Source organism: Protopterus annectens, chromosome 4.part1 (assembly GCF_019279795.1).
Source record: "Protopterus annectens isolate FY-2018-M chromosome 4.part1, PAN1.0, whole genome shotgun sequence".
Classification (NCBI taxonomy): Eukaryota; Metazoa; Chordata; order Ceratodontiformes; family Protopteridae; genus Protopterus; species Protopterus annectens.
Window position 1 is genome coordinate 478,824,712 of NC_056734.1, and position 17,116 is coordinate 478,841,827.

At 42.1% G+C, this 17,116-nt stretch overlaps 1 protein-coding gene across 1 annotated transcript in view; it reads left to right on the forward strand.

Moving 5' to 3' along the window:
• The window catches only part of TFRC (transferrin receptor), a 661,121-nt gene that overhangs the window by 277,507 nt on the left and 366,498 nt on the right, over window positions 1-17,116 (forward strand). Inside the window, exon 12 of the mRNA XM_044070291.1 lies at window positions 11,389-11,474. Within this exon, the coding sequence (XP_043926226.1) occupies window positions 11,389-11,474 (86 nt within the window). The remainder of the gene's footprint in view (window positions 1-11,388; window positions 11,475-17,116) is intronic.

The window sequence follows — 17,116 nt, forward strand, 5'->3', positions numbered from 1 at the left end:
ATATTTCCAACATTATACTTTTTTCTGAAGAATATGACTGCACTGTTTACAACTACCACACTTTTTTTAGTATAGGAATCATAAGATATATTGGTTTTAAATTCCTTTTCTCTAACAATTTCTTAATATTGTACCCCATCTTGTAAACAAATCTGGGTCCAGTCCCTAAAGTCCTGACTAGTTACTAATCAGTAGCAATAATATTCCAGTTCGTGGTCAAGATGTTCTTAACTTTGCCTATATATGGTCCATATTCCAACACACAATATTTACCATATGATGGGCTGTCTTCTAGGGAAAGTACTGATGGATCTTCAGTTAGCCCTGTTGCAAAATATAAACCCAACAATGGTTTATATTTAAATGTCCATCCTTGAATGGTCTGCTGACTAACCCTAGCCATCATTTTGTCATATTTTCTCTCCAGGAACATAGTCGTAATATGTGCCACTTCCTCTAACGTGTCTTTATATACAGAAGCCATTTGAATGGCACGTATAATCTGTCCTTTATATGTTAAGAAACCTGTTCCTGGGATGATAGCTGGAAAATTCTGAACTGTTGGAGAAAGTGTTTTTTCTGTAAATTCTTGACTTGAACCCATATCCCATTTTAGAAACACATGTGTCCAAGTAGGGTACAGCAAAATCATTACTATACAAAGTAAATTTAAGATTATTACTACTGAGATATATTATAAACTGGTCCAACATGTCAGAACTCACTTCCCATAAAATATATATATTGTCCAAATAGCGAGAATAATATTTAATGTATTGCATGAATTGGCTCTTAAACACCTTAGTCTCTTCCCAGTCTAACATAACCAGGTTGGCGAAGATGGGAGCACATGCTGCTCCCATAGCAATGCCCCTAGTTTGTATGAAGAGTTCACCCTCAAATTGGATGTAATTATGTTCAAGGGCAATTGACATGTCCATTAATAAACATGCTTTGTCCCATTCATGATCTGCATATTTGTGTATACTGTAAGCAAATGCCTCTAGTCCATCCGTTTTGGGAATGCAAGAGATAAGGTTTACATCTATAGTTACAAATTGTTACTTCTCGGATATATAGGTTATTTCTTCAGAAATTCCCATGAGTCCTTCATGTGTGGAATTTTATTGTAAATATGTTTCAAGTGAAAATCTATAACTGAACCCATAGGGAAGGTTTTGGAATAACTGCCCAAAATGGGTCTAAATGGGGGGGGGGGGGGTCTTTTGTATCTTTATGGACTTTGGGGATTCCCACTATGGAAGCTAACTTGTGATGTTCCACTTTAATAAAATTGTAATTGTCTATAGTGATTCTGCTGTCTAACAGGAATTCTTCTATATGTAGGTCAATCATTTTATAAGCAATCTCATTCAAAGATACAATTTCATAATTTCCTGACATGTGTAATCGTATATTTTAGAAGAGTAAACCATACTGTCAAAGACAATACCACCCTTTGTCGGGTTTCATTATTCTAATGCTGTCATCTTTTAAGTCAGTAAGGGCCTTTTGTTCTTCCCACGATAAATTGTAATTAATCTTTTTGCGCCTGATATGATTTTGTAATCTATATACTTGTGTTACGGATTTGTCATAAATTGAAATCTGACGCATAGGGGGCACATGCGTGCTCTTTTTTTAACCCGTTGCATTTGTGATCTTACTAGAATCCTTTATAGAATCTTTAAACATAACACTTAAAAGTTTTTTTATATATCTTTTTATCTCACTGATGCAGTCAACAAGTCTAAATTTGGTAGGGATGAATTTCATCCCTTTAGAAAATGAGTCAAAATGTACCGTTTGTAATGGGTACTCAGTGTAGTTATAAATCTTAAAGTTCTTATAGTTGTATACTGCACCTTCCTGTGTGATCTTTGCTTTATTATTGTTAGACATATCCTTGTTAGTCTGTAAAACCATTCGCTCTTGTACATGACATTCCACTACTGTACCTAATATTCCTGTTGCCCTCTCGGAATTCCCTCCCCATTTCCAGTCTTTGTCTTCTGTTCTCTGTGAAAATAATTGGTCTTGGTTGTTCCTTTGGTACCCATATGAATGTTGTACATTGTCAAATCGTTCACTTAAAACTATTTTAGAATGTTTGTAATCCACTTTATATTTCTCCCATATGTATGCCCTTCCCATATATTCCATATCTCTACAAAACTTCTTGTTTTTACAAATATATATTTCTTTAGTAGCATTGTCAGCTACATTAAACTGTTAAACCTAGTTTTTCCCATTGTGGGAACACCAAGTCATTCCTAATAATTACATTCAATTCCTCCACTTCCTGCGTAAGTCACTAATTTCTCATATTTGATTAACAGTTGCATAACCACATTGATCAAAAAAATGTGTTAAACTGTTGTATAGTATTGTCAGTTAAATCAGTTCCCATAGGGCATTTAAAAAAATCTAAGTCCCATAGAGACTATATTATGTTCCATACATTTGTTAAAATATGCATGGTCTAATTTAATATTGTTAATGTTCAGTTTCTTACCCAGGCCATATATAATGTCCTTTAATGTTCCTTTAGGAACCGAAGAATTAACATCTACTACTGGATTATTGTCGCTTACCAACACTTGGTTCTTGATGTATATAGGTCTTTTGGAACATCACCTTTTTCGGTTTAGTACCACATGCTTCGCTTCCAAATCCAGGTCCGCAAAGGACCAGTCAAAAGTGGTCAGATATGCCCAGCTTGGTAGTATTTTTGTTAGAATGACAATTGGCTGGTAAATCTATCTATTTCGAACAGTCATTACCATTCCCCTGGCCATTACGTATACCTGGTGAATGTGTGGTACTATTGGAATTGTTGAAAGTTAAAATTGTCCAGGCTGCTGTTGGACAGCCTCCAGTCCCTATAATGCGTTACACCATTGGTTTCAACTTAATGAGCTACAGAATCTAATGCACCATTGTTGAAACCTTTATTAATGTTACCACTGGCTGTAACAAAATTACTAAATCTAGTTAAGTCCAAGTCTGCTTACTTCTCCCCGCAACTCTGTTAGCTCTGCCTGAACTCGAGCCAAATCACCACTTTGCATACTGGGGGGAGTGCCTGGATTGTCGTCTCGATCAGACTCCATGGGCAAATCTGAACCAGTTTATAATACATCTGAGTAGTAATTACCTTAAATTTACTTCGTATAGTAATGATTTTGGTGTACCATACTTGGACACGTGTTTCTAAAATGGGATCTGGGTTCAAGTCAATTTACAGAGAACACTTTCTCCAACAGTTATTTAGAATTTTCCAGCTATCTTCCCAGGAACAGGTTTATTAACCTAGATCAAGGACAGATTATACATGCCATTAGAATGACTTCTGTATATAAAGACATGTTAGAGGAAGTAGCACATATTACGACTATGTTCCAGGAAAGAGGATATGATAAAATGATGGCTAGGGTTAGTCAGCAGACCATTCAAGGATGGACATTTAAATATAAACCATTGTTTGGTTTATATTGTGCATCAGGGCTAACTGAAAATCCATCAGTACTTTCCCTAGAAGAGAGCCCATTATATGGTAAATATTGTGTTGGAATATGGACCATATATAGGCAAAGTTAACATCTTGACCACTAACTGGAATATTACTGCTACTGATGAACTAGTCAGGACTTTAGGGACTGGACCCAGATTTGTTTACAAGATGGGGTACAATATTAAATATTTAGAGAAAAGGAATTTAAAACCAATATCTTATGATTCCTGTGGTAGTTGTAAACGGTGCAGTCATATTCTTCAGGAAAAAAGTATGTTGGAAAATATAAATAGTACAAAAATAATTAAATAAGGTAATTGTACTCAGCACAGATCCTCGTGGTGGCCAGCAGAGTAATCCAAGCTTCAGAGAGCTAAAAAAGCGACTTTACCTGATTTAAGTATATTTTTGTGGCTTTCCCACTTCTAATTACCTAGCGACTGTATTTAGCCTGCTTTGCTGATATATTGTAATTGTTTTTCTGCATATATCTTGTTATTGCACTTGAAATCTCAATTTGTTACTTTTTAATCTGTAATGGTTGCAAATTGTTTCTGTAGGCTACACACTAAAGTGCGATAGCCGATTTATAGCATTTATAGTGTCTACTGTTCTGTTTCTCCTTGTTTTCTGGAAAAAAAAAAAAAACCACAAAAAAATATCTCTTGTTTTTTTGCCTTACTGAGCTAGAGTAGTCCAGTTTCAGAGTTGCTGATCCCTGGACTTTATAGTTCCTGTTACTGATTCTTTGCCTAATTTGGAAGAGAGGAAGTTCCCTTGCTTACCAGTGGGAGTGGGAAGCATTGAGCTCCCTGTTGGTCCAGTTTTGTGAGGTTTCAGCCAGTAACTTAGTCTATTGGTCGTTTTGGGCCAGTTCCTAGCTTTTTTCAGCCCCCTGATATAAAACACGCTAAACGCGCGTTAGCGCCACTGTTGCACACAAGGTTAAACTATTCGGGCTACCTAAATTCCACTCTTCAAATTTTCCCTTAAAACTACCATCCTGATCTAACCAGCGTATCCTATAACTAAAAAGTACATCTCTACTCTATTCCCAAGTAGACTATTCTCTATCTGTAAAGCCTAGCACTTGCTCCTACAGTACTTGCACCTTGATATAGCACTTCTATTATAGATAGTACCCCACCAGCCTAGAACCCATATCCCTCTGAGTCTTTTGTAAGTTTTTATCTATTACTTCTAGCATGTTGAGGGATCAGTTGCTAGTGTCCTCTCCTGCTCAACTGGTGAACCTGGGAATACTGAGGCAATGTTACAATTGCCTCATGTACACAGACAATCCTCCTCCTCCCACAAAACACAAATACATGTGAGAGATGCAACTATACGGCCAAACTGGAGGCTGAGCTCTCAACATAGGACTGGCAAGACCAGACAGGAGGAGAAGGTAACCACACACACTACATACCCAGTCACACATAGTACCATCGCAACTTCAAATCATACACATAATCACACAAAGACATACTCGGAGGCTCTGATCAAAAATCTACCTAAACAGCAGAGGCCACCAAAGCAGACACCCAAACAACTACCACCTCGGGACCAAACACATGCAACATAGACCACACAGTGTCAAACAGTCACAGCCCTTAAGGCCAAACACAATGCCAGACACACTCGTCATTGGTGACTCCATAGTCAGACAGACGTCCCGCTCACCAGACTGAGTAAGGAGAAGGTCACAGTAAGCTGCCCGTCGGGCGCTAGAATCCACCACAACGCAAGCACTCGGGTCTCTCAACAGCAGGTACAAGTACGACTCAGTCATTGTCCACGCTGGTGTCAACGACCTGAGACATACCTCCTTGGACTACATGAAAAGAGACATTGAGGAGCTCTCTGATTATGTAGCCCAGGCAGGTATGACCCTGACCTTGAGCAGTATCCTACCTTCACCTAGAATGATGCCACAATACAGTGATAAGACGATCAGCTTTAATAATTGGCTTAAATTCTGGTGTCATTCAAAGGGGATCCAATGTCTGTCTGCCTGGGATGACATGCTGGACAAGCCACGCTGCTTTGCAAGGGATGGCTTGCACCTGTCACCCTGGGCTTCCGGATATTGGCAAAGGCTCTTGCCACCCCCATAGTGCCTTTTTTAGGCAAGGCTCAAATTCTAAACCTACCACCCTAGAACACAAAAAAGAAAAAAACTAAGGGTAATGCTGCTCAATGCCAGAAGTCTCAATCTCAAGATGCACGCACTCGAGGCCCTTCTCAATATGGAGAACATCTATTTCTGTGCTGTGACAGAAACCTGGTTCAAGGCTCCTGAGAGCACCCCAGCACTATCAGGTTTCACCTCATATCATGCGTTCGGCCCCAAAATCCGGACAACACCAAAAAAGGAGGGGGGGGGGTGTCCATATTCATAAAGGACACCCACACCTCAAGGTTGGTGGCAACGCACGATGCATTGGAGACCATCCAGGTGCAATTAACCATAGGCAAGACTGCTCTGCAATTTGTAGCATGTTACAGGCCACCCTCTCAAACTCAGGAATCTCACATGGCCTTCCTGAAAACACTGGAGGGGATAAATGCATCTCCAAACACCATCATACTAGGAGACTTCAACTACCCTAATATAGACTGGGAACACTACTCAAGCCCAAACACTCTAGCCCAAAGGTTCCTGGAGTTCATAAACTCAAATGCCATGGAACAACTAGTCACCATCCCCACAAGAGGAGAAAACATACTTGATCTCATCACGAACATGGGATCACAATGTTCAACACAGGAAGTATACCCCTCACTGGTGAGATCAGATCATAAACTAATCTCGCTGGAGGTCCTCATCCCGCCCCCACCTGAAATAAAAAAAGACCACAGTGAAAAACTTCTCAAAAGCAGACTTCACACTTCTAAAAACTAGTGTGGTCTCTTAAGGCCCCTGAGCCAGTGGTAAACATTACTCAAACCGCTGAATCACTACAAATGCCTTCTACCAGCATCTACAAGACTGCATGGATCAGGCAATCCCAAACAAAGACTCTTTGTACCAAGGGCAATCGTCCAGTCTGGTGGACCCCAGCCATAAACAAGCTCTACAACAAAAGGAGGAAGCTACTACAAGATAGAGCAAAATCCTTGAAAGGTAAGACACCTTTGATCATTATAAGTAAAAAAACGAAGAGCTCTCATAAAATCATCCAAGGCAAATTTTGAGAGAAATCGCCAAGGACACAAGACAATCATAAGGCCTTCTTTAGCTATGTTAGAAACCTAGGAGGAAACTCCCAGATATGCTCAGAATTAGTTCAAAATGATGTGAAGATTACTGAACCTACACACATTGCCAACATACTGGCTGACAGGTTCAGTGCAAACTTCTCCCCCCCCCCCCCCAAAAGGAGAGATCTATACCAGAGGATTGTAGCCCCCCAAACATCTCCAACTCCCAGGTTGAGAACTGCTCTCTCAAAGGCAAAAAACACAGCATCCATGGGACCGGATGGTGTCCCCGGCTGTGTGCTCCACGAACTCAATGAGGAATTAAACCCGCAGTTAGGACAGCTGTTTAATCTTAGCATCTCCTCAGGATACGTACCCAAGGAGTGGCGCACGGCAACTGTGGTCCCACTTCACAAGGGCGGCGCCTCCACCGACCCTGGAAATTACCGTCCCATTAGCTTGACAAGCCTTATCTGCAAAGCCATGGAGAGGATCATAATGGAACTCATAAAACACATAGGGAACTTGCAGACCTTGGATCCAACCCAGTTTGGCTTTGTCAAAGGCAGATCATGCCTTTTAAACTTGATTGACTTTTTCGAAACGGTCACCAAGGCCATTGAGGGAAAGGCAGTCCATACAGCCTACCTCGACCTGGCAAAGGCCTTCGACACAATACCCCACTCGGGTATCATCGAAAAACTCATCAGCTTGAATGTAAACCCATACATCACAAGATGGGTTGCAAACTGGCTAAGTGACAGAACCCACAGGGTCAGAGTTGCTGGAGCCATGTCAGACTCTAAGCCTGTCACAAGTGGTGTCCCACAGGGCTTAGTCCTGGGTCCACTCTTGTTCGGCATCTACTTTTCTGAAGTACAAGCAAACACAGGACGGTTATGGCTGACAAAGTTTGCAGATGACTGCAAACTGGGCGCCATAGTCAAACACTTCTGACCGATATCCTTCAGAAGGGCCTCGCAAACGGATAACTGGTGCCAGAGCCATGGCCTAAAGTTAAACGCCAAGAAATGCATAGTCATACCCTTCGAGAAAAACAAGGTTACCCCTAGCTACCATATAGGTGGCAATCCACTGAGCACAGAAGTAGTAATCAGGGACCTGGGGACCCAGGTTGACACTAGCCTTTCATTTGACACTCATGTCGCTAAAGTAGTCAGGAAAACCTTCTACATTGCCCACCTGATCATGAAGGGATTCACATCTAGATCAAGGGAGGTCATCGTCCCCCTGTACTCATCACTCATTAGACCTATGATTGAGTACAATGCCCCATTCAGAATGTATCTGACCCGACACCTGCAGCAGCTGGAAAGGCCCCAAAAGTTCCTCACCAAAAGGATAAAGGGTCTCAAATATGTCTTATGCTACCCGACTGAAAACTCCAGCTCTATTCAGTCTCATACCGCTTGCTCAGAGGTGACCTGTGCCTGACATATAAGGCCATGTCAAACCCAGATTTGATGAATATGCTTCACCTCAAAAAATCTAGATCCCTCAGAACCACAAGGGCGGGAGACTTAAACCTTGACACGGTTATTAATAGAACGTGCTGGAGGGACAGATTCATCACCCAGAGACTCCCTATGCTGTGGAACAAAATCCTGGTACATGTGAGGCAGAGCACCTCGCTGGCCTTGTTCAAGAGGAATCGACCAATGGATGGGAGATCGCAGATATACCCCAGGGATTACTTCAGTGTCACTGCTTGACAAGAGGCACAGCAAAATAATAGGCATAGTTTTATTCAAACTAAAGGGGTGGCGAAAGCCACATAACTATGGGCTAGGCTTATAAATGCCCTTGGGCAGATAGCCTAGTATAAACCTATGAACCTATAAGATTGTAGATATATGACCAAATGCATGGCATGTTCAGGATTTTATATAGGAAAAACTGAGGAAATTTAACAAACTGATATATTCTCATTTCTGCAGTATCAGGACAAAAGATGAAAAGAGCGCTCTTTTTAGACTCATTAAAAAATGTGGAGATAGTCACTATTTTAAGTTTGCTATTGACTGCGTTCAACTTGATATAGGGGGGAGACTTAAAGGGCCTGTTATCATACAAAGAGTATTGGTGGCAGGTTTTATTGGATGCTTCAACCCCAGCAGGACTCAATGACGTTATGTCCATCAAACCTTTGCTAGCCATGGGTTGAATTTGGGTTTAGTCGTGTATGCAACGGTTTGTGACCATAAGGCACTAATAGGCACATTAAATTTTAAATGTTATATTTTATATCTACATATATTTACATCATATCGATGGTATAATTTTAGATGGGCAGATCTAGGACAATATGCATATTTTGGTTGTACATTGTATTCAGATTCCTATAGTTTTTTTCAGGACAGTATAGATGGATTTGTAACAAATTGTTCTGAATTACCCAGGCATTATATACTATACTTATAAATTTTTGAAGTTTAGACTTATAAAAAGACATTTTTTTAAGGTTTAGATTTATTATATTTTGTATTCTTATTGTGATCAGTATAGATAGGATTTTGACAGGTTTTGCGCAAAGTGTAATTTTTGGTATATACCTTTAAGAAGCATTGTGTGTTTTGAATTTTGGCGCCAAAAAGTTTAAGTGCTGAGAAGTTTGTTTTAACTTCTGATGAAGCTTGCCGTTCAGCAAGTGAAAGCGCTTAATCTTGTGGATTATTCTGTTTCGTTTAATAAAACGACAGTTTGGTTGTGGATTTCGCTGTTTTTTGATGACATTCATTTCTTTTGTTCCACTGGCTTTCAAACAAGTTCATCCAGCTGCTGAGAGTTTGACTCTGGATACTGCTGGTTTTTGAAGGCATTTGTTTCACTTGTTCCACTGGCCTTCGCATACACTTTTCAGCTGCTGAATTGCCGATTTTTTGGTGTTTCGTCTGAAGACACTGGGACTGTCAACATTTCATGTTTTATTTTGTTCGGTAGTTGCTTGGAACTTTGTGCTGGTTCCTTCAAGTGTGGAAGGTGAATGCGCCATCATTCTCAGACATGGAAATTCCTTTGTGCATCCCCCCTTCTCCTGAATTCAGAAAGTACTATTAAATTCTACAGGACAAACCAGAAATCTTGTTAGTTACCCCCTTTTGGCCAAGACTGCACGAGTTCCCGCTTCTGCAGTTAGCAAAGGGTCAGCACTAAGAGTTGCCTCACTGGATGAATCTTCTCACTCAGTACAAGGGATCATTGATCCACCCACATTTGCTAACTATAGCTGACCTTGTGGGTGATCAACATTTGATCCCTTTCAGGCACCTATTCTCTAAGGACATGCTAAGGGTTTTGCAGGAGGCCAGGAAACCCACTACTGGAGAATCTTATTTCCAAGTGGAGAAGATTTTCCATTTGGTGCCAAAAAAGGAAAGTGGGATCCCTTTTTGGTGCAGGCATTCCCCTAGTGCTTTCCTACCTGTTAATCCAGTGGCCTTTCTTACTTAGTCCATTGTTGAGCCTTGTTTGCCTGCTTGCGTTTGATCCTTCCTCTAGCTTCCAGGTTAGACTAGCTTTATAAAGGGTATCCTACACATAAGCCCCCCCCACACACACACACACACACACTCTCTGGAAACCGGTTCCTCCTCCCTGGGATCTGTTATGTACTGGAAAAACTTACCCAGGCCCCTTTTTGAACCAGCTTTAGCTTCCCTAAAGTTTTGCACATGGAAACTGCTTCTGGTAGCCTTAACCTGTGCTAGAAGGGGTTCTGAAATTCAGATAATAGCTTCTGGTCTTCAACAAGGACAAGGGTAGCCTTGAAATTGTCAATCCATCTAATTGGATTTTACACACCTTAGACATGCATGGAAAACTCTGATTTTAACTTGACAAAACAGCATCAGGAAGTCCAACTTTGTCATTTCATGCCAGGGCTCTGGGTTTGCCTGTCACACTATTTCCACATGTATTTCTAAGGCTGTTGTGTTTGCTATGAATTCCATGCAAAGTCCTTTGCATCTGTTAAGGCACATTCCACTAGGTCAGTTGCATCTCTGGCCTAGATGCCCATTCCATCTTGGAAGCAGCCACCTGGTCATCTGTTTGCACCTTCATGCGACACTACAAATTGGACACTTGTTTCCAGAGCAGGATTTGCTAGGGCAAATCTACATGGATTTTTGGAAAATGCTTCCTCTGTTTCCCCTTCTGTTCTCCCTTGGTTCACTTTTCAGCTCTGGCACTCTCCCGTATGTAAAGAATACAACATTGAACAGAAGGACGTAGAATAATTTTGTAAAATCTTACTGTAACCATAGATTTCCTCCTCTGTGTTGCAGCATTCTGTCCCTTCCTCCTTCCCCCTACAGCTTGGTCTTTCCTAGGATAATCCCCCTAGGCTCCCCATGAGTTTTTTCCTCGTGGGGCTTTCTTCTGAAGATGGTATGTGCGGATGCCCCTTTTATGGCTATCATTGTGCCTCTGTGCCATGTCCCATGTACAGGCAGTGTCTAAGCTCTTGTCTACAGGTCTGACATCAGGTTGTTGGGTGGAATGCACCCATATATGAATACTGCAACACTGAAGAGAAGGAAATTTATGGTTACGGTAAGATTTTATACAACTTTTGATGTGTTGCCTTGATTATGTAACATTTTTCTTGTTTGCTAAGAAAAAAATTCATTTTCTCCTACTTTCCTTAGATGGTTACAAGCCAATGAGGAGTGTGGTGTTTGCCAGCTGGACTGCAGGAGATTTTGGAGCTGTCGGTGCCACTGAGTGGCTGGAGGTAATGCTTCCTACGCTAGGTCTTTTTCTCTACCTTTTTGTTTTAAAATGTATGAAAATTGTAGGTACCACTAAAGTTCTAAAACCATTAGAGCAACTGGTGACTACCTACATATAACTGATTTAAAGTATGAGGGTGAGGCAAGTGTTTCAGACGCTGTAGCTTGTACGTCTCTGTACAAAATACATTGCCTCAGTTACACGATATGTATGTGTGTACTTGAGATCGGGATTTTTTTGTGGTTACTTGATGTTCTTCATTCCACATTGCTGCAGTCCTAACTATTGGGTAGTCCGCTGTCCAGTCGGCCCGAATACCAAAGTATATGGCTGACGTCTGTCAGGGCGCATTAGACTGACGTCAGTACGTCAGGGTACTAATGCGCATGACCGACGTCATATCTTCAGTCTTTTTTGCCGCATGGTCCGATGCAGAAGCAATTTTGCGAGTGCAGGTTGGCATTCTGAAAGTTTCTGAAGTCAGAGTTTCAGACCGAATCAAAGTTGGCTAAGTACCCCGTTGGGGAATATTTTGGTTTTTCTTGCCTCAGTATTTAACCGGATGTCAGAAAAAGTGAATAACTGTATTTCTTGTGGGAAACAGATACCTCATAGGGATTACCATACTTTGTGTATACCTTGTTTAGGGCCTGAGCACGACGTTGTTGGATGCCGCTCTTGTGCTAGATTTAACAAACGCACTATTAAGAGAAGGTTAGACTGTGCCAGGTTAGTTTTTGGGAAGCGTTGTAATTATAAAATGCCGTCGGATGCTCCGACGCCCGCTTCGGCCAAAAAGCGCAAGGACAAAGCAGCAAAGCCTAGAGTGGAAGAACAGACAGTCCCAGACGTCGGTTCTTTAGAAGGCTCAGTGGAGCCAGAGGTTCTGCCAGGAGTTTCTTTGGAGTCTCAGGGAGAGACTTTACTGTTACAGGATGTATCCTCTCAGGAAGTAGGCCAGGCTGAGGGGGCTTCTCAGGTGGCTGTTCTTCCCTCTCTTCCTAAGGTGGTTAGAGCCTCCCCTTCTGTTTCCAAGGCTTCTTTGAGAGGCAGGCCAAGTTTAGCTTCAGTGGGGGTTTCTCCTAGTGCTTCAGGGTCTTTGCCTAAGAAACATATGCTTAAAATGGCAGAGGATTTGATTACTATGATTAGAGGTTCTATGCCCCCTCCTGATAAGAGGCCTAGGGTGGAACCTGAGTTTGAGAGTTTTGAGCAATGTTCGAGACTTCTGAGTCTTGGCTGAAGACTTGCAGGAGTATCCTCCTTATTCTGATTCTGATGTGGATGATTCTACTCCTTCAGCTTCTCCTCCTGAGGATTTTTCATTTTCAGAGACTCTGCATTCCATGAGGGAGCATTTTAAATGGGAAGGTCAAGATTTCTCTGATTCCAGGAAGAGGCTTAGGGAATTCTTGTTTTTACCCCAGCATAGGCCTTTAGCTATACCTCCTGTTTTGAATGTGGTGGAAGATGTTTTTGCAGAGGCTTCCCTGAATCCTGATTCTTTGCCTCCTGCCCCAGTTAAACCGGATAGGTACTATAGGGTGCCTGAAGCTCATAAGTATCTTTTTAAGAGTCCTAGGGCAGACCCGGAAACTGTCTCTCAGGGGCCTAAAGGTGTGAAGGCCTCTGTTAAAAATCCTGTCCCTCCTGATAGAGGCAAGGGCTTTGGATAGATGGGGAAAGAAAGTGTATACTTCTTCCACTTTAGCCATGAGGGCGTTGAATTGTCAGTTTCACATGTTAAAATATCAGAATTATCTCCTTTCACAATTGAAATCTAAGGTGGATGCTCTGGCGGAAGGTATTGAGTGTAAAGAGTTGCAGGATTTAGTTCATGTGTCTGAACAGGTGGGTAAACATTCCTTGCAGTGTGGTTTTGATGCTGTGCAGGCCTCCGAGGGTGGCTGCCACTGGTTCTGTTCTTCGTAGGCACGCCTGGTTGAGAGATCAGAATTTAGCTGAGCATGTTAAAACACGGATTTTGGATGCTCCTTTACAGTCTGATGTGTTCGGTTCGCCTGTGGAAGCAGTTTTAAAGAAAATGGAGGACAAGGCTAAGTCTATGCAAACTGTTAAGGATTTTTTGCAGGTGCAGCCTCCGAAGTTTAGTAGAAATTGGCCTACTAAGGGATGGACTTATCCTGCTTATGATTCCCAGTCTAGGGGTAGGTCTAGACGTGGTAGGGGCAGAGCTCAAGGTTCTTTTAGGCCTAGGACAGGGAGTTCCCCTGCTCAGACTTCTGGTGAGGGCAGGGGTCAGTCCTTTCGTAAGCAGACCCAATGACCTGCCTTTTCAGCTGCCAGTTCATTCTCGCCTGGCAGCACCTTTGGGAGGAAGGCTGTCTCTTTTCAAAGAAAATTGGGATTTAATTACTCAAGACAGATGGGTTCTGGATATCATTCACCACGGTTACAGGTTTTATTTCCATACCTTGCCTCCTTTCAAAGGCATGCCAGACATTCCTCCTCTACAAAGAACAGAGGCTCACAAGCAAATTTCTCTGTTGCTCCAAATAGGGGCCATTCAGCCAGTTCCTGTGCCAGAAAGGGGCCTAGGATTTTATTCTCGCCTGTTCCTTGTACCGAAGAAGGGGAACACGTGGAGACCAATTTTGGATTTATCTATCCTCAACACTTATCTGGACATTCCCAAGTTCAAAATGTTGACGTTACAACAGCTTTTACCTCTGCTGGGCAAAGATCACTGGATGGTAACTTTAGATCTCAAGGAAGCTTACCTTCATGTGCCTATAAGACTAAGTTGCAGGAAGTATCTGCGTTTTCGAGCTGGAAATTCTCATTATCAGTTCTCTGCATTGCCCTTTGGCTTATCTACTGCGCCCAGAGTATTCACAAAGGTTCTGGCTCCAGTGATAGCTTACTTCAGGCTAAAAGGAATTCAAATCTATCCTTACTTGGACGACTGCCTGATTCTGGCTCAAGAAAAGGAAGACCTTCTACAGCATTTGGAATATGTCATAGCAGTGCTAAGATGCCTAGGGTATTCTGTGAACGAAATGAAGTCCAGTCTAGTACCCTCTCAAGACATGTGCTTTCTGGGTGTGAGACTTAATACAGCAGCCCAGATGGCCTTTTTAACCCCGGACAAACAAAAGAATCTTTCCAGTTACTTCCATCAACTATCTCTTCAGTCCGGGCTGACTGCAAGGACAGTCCTTCGAGCCTTAGGGTTCATGGCATCTTGTATTCTGGTGCTTCCCAATGCCAAACTGCATATGAGGAAGCTGCAATGGTATCTCAAAAATGTATGGACACAGCACTGCCAGGATTTGGACACTGTCATTCACATAATACCTTGCATTCAAAAGGAATTTTTGTGGTGGGCTCAGGAATGTCACCTAAACAAGGGACTCTCTGTGACCCGGCCAGAGGCGAGTCAGATTCTAACGACAGATGCCTCAGACATTGCTTGGGGAGCTCATCTAAATGGAAAGTGGATACAAGACAAGTGGCCTGCCAGACTACAGCATCTACATATCAACATGAAAGATGTTAGCAGTCCAGTTTGCATTAATGGCTTTCAAGGAATTACTTCTTCCAGGGCAGGTGTTGATTCTAACAGACAACACAACTGTCATGTGGTACATCAACAAACAAGGGGGAACACATTCTTACCCATTGTGCAGGCAAGCAATGATTTTATGGGAGACTGCGCTCAGCTTGCAACTAACTCTTCAGGCAAGGTTTCTGCCGGGAGCACAGAACTCCTTAGCAGATGTGTTAAGCAGACAAATCATGGATCCCCACGAGTGGAAACTGGATCTTCATGTATTTCAAAAATTGACAGTGTCATGGGGAACTCCAGACATAGATCTGTTCGCTTCTCCACTAAACTACCAGCTGCCAAAGTTTTGCACAAAGAGGTTTCATCACACAGCTTGGAAAGTGGATGCTCTTTCTTTCAGTTGGAAAAATCTTCATGTGTATGCTTTTCCACCTCTGCCTCTTCTCCCAAAGGTGCTTCTAAAGGTCAGACAAGACAAGCCAAGGATGATTTTAATAGCTCCAGATTGGCCTTGGCAGCACTGGTACCCATTATTGAGGAGTCTGGTAAGGAAGCCTCCATGGCCTTTACCCTTGATTCCACACCTGTTGTCTCAGAGGGACGGTCACCTGCTCAATGTCAAGCTTCACTCTCTTCATCTAACAGCCTGGCATATTCTGTTTTGAAAGACAGCAGGTCTCAACTTCCTCAACAAGTTTTAAATGTGATTATGGAAGCCAGAAGACCTAGTACAAGGAAAGTGTATGCAGAAAAATGGAAGAGATTTTTATTTTGGAGTGCAAACAATTTGGAGATTTCTGAGCCTAATTTGAGTGTGGCTCTTCAATATCTTACTGAGTTATTGGACAAAGGTTTGTCTTTCTCTTCCATTAAGATTCATGCTGCAGCAATTTCAGCTCACTATGATTGTGACCCACCATTGTTTTCGCATCCTTTGTTCAAGCAATTTCTTAGAGGGGCAAAGAATATAAGACCCCACGAGAGCTCCTACTCCTGCTTGGGATCTCAATTTTGTGTTGGAGAAACTTACTCTACAACCTTTTGAGCCTCCGGCTACTGCTGAATTGAAATACTTGTCATGGAAGACTGCTTTTTTGTTGGCCATTACTTCTGCAAGAAGGGTTTCTGAGTTGCAGGCCCTTATGGCGGTAGAGCCTTTTTTGATTTTTAATAAGGATAGGGTATCTTTACGTACTAATCCTTCCTTTATGCCTAAGGTGGTTTCTAGTGTGGCTTTAAACCAAACTATTCATTTGCCTACTTTTTATGCAGATCCCCAAAATAAAGGGGAAAAGATTTTGCACACTTTAGATGTACACAGGCAATTGCGTTATTTGAGCAGGACTAAGGATTTTAGGCAGTCTCAGCAGTTGTTTGTTTCTTTTGCTTTGAGTTCGCAGGGCAAGCCTGTGTCAAAACAAACTATTTCTAGGTGGATTGGGTTTTGCATTGCATTTTGTTATTCCCATCATGGTAAGGAGATTCCAGCTGGGATTAGGCCTCATTCCACTAGGGCTACTGCCACTTCAACAGCATTTCTAAGGGGTGGCAACTAAGGATATTTTGGAGGCAGCTACTTGGAGTTCAGTGCATACTTTCTCTAAGCATTATCACCTTCCTCTCTACTCTAAGTCTAGGGCTGGTTTTGCCACAGCTATTTTGCAAGGCATGTTGTCAGTTCCTGCTTCCTTATGATTTGCCAGCCTCCCTTACCTCTGCTTTGGGATTCTACCCAATAGTTAGGACTGCAGCAATGTGGAATGAAGAACATAGTACAGTTTTGTACCTACCATAAATGTAGATGTTCGAGGATCCACATTGCTGCAGTCCAATTTACCCTCCCTCCTTCCCCTCTGTGTTTAGGGGTGGTTGTGTAGGTGAGGTTATATTCTGGTAATTTTGTATATATTGTACATATTTTTTGTGCAGGTATGTTTGGAGTTTTTGGTTTTGGCCTTATCTTTTCAGGGTCTTCTGACATCTGGGGCAAGAAAAGACTGAAGATATGACGTCGGTCATGCGCATTAGTACCCTGACATACTGACGTCAGTCTAATGCGCCCTGACCGACGTCAGCCATATACTTTGGTATTCGGGCCGACTGGACAGCGGACT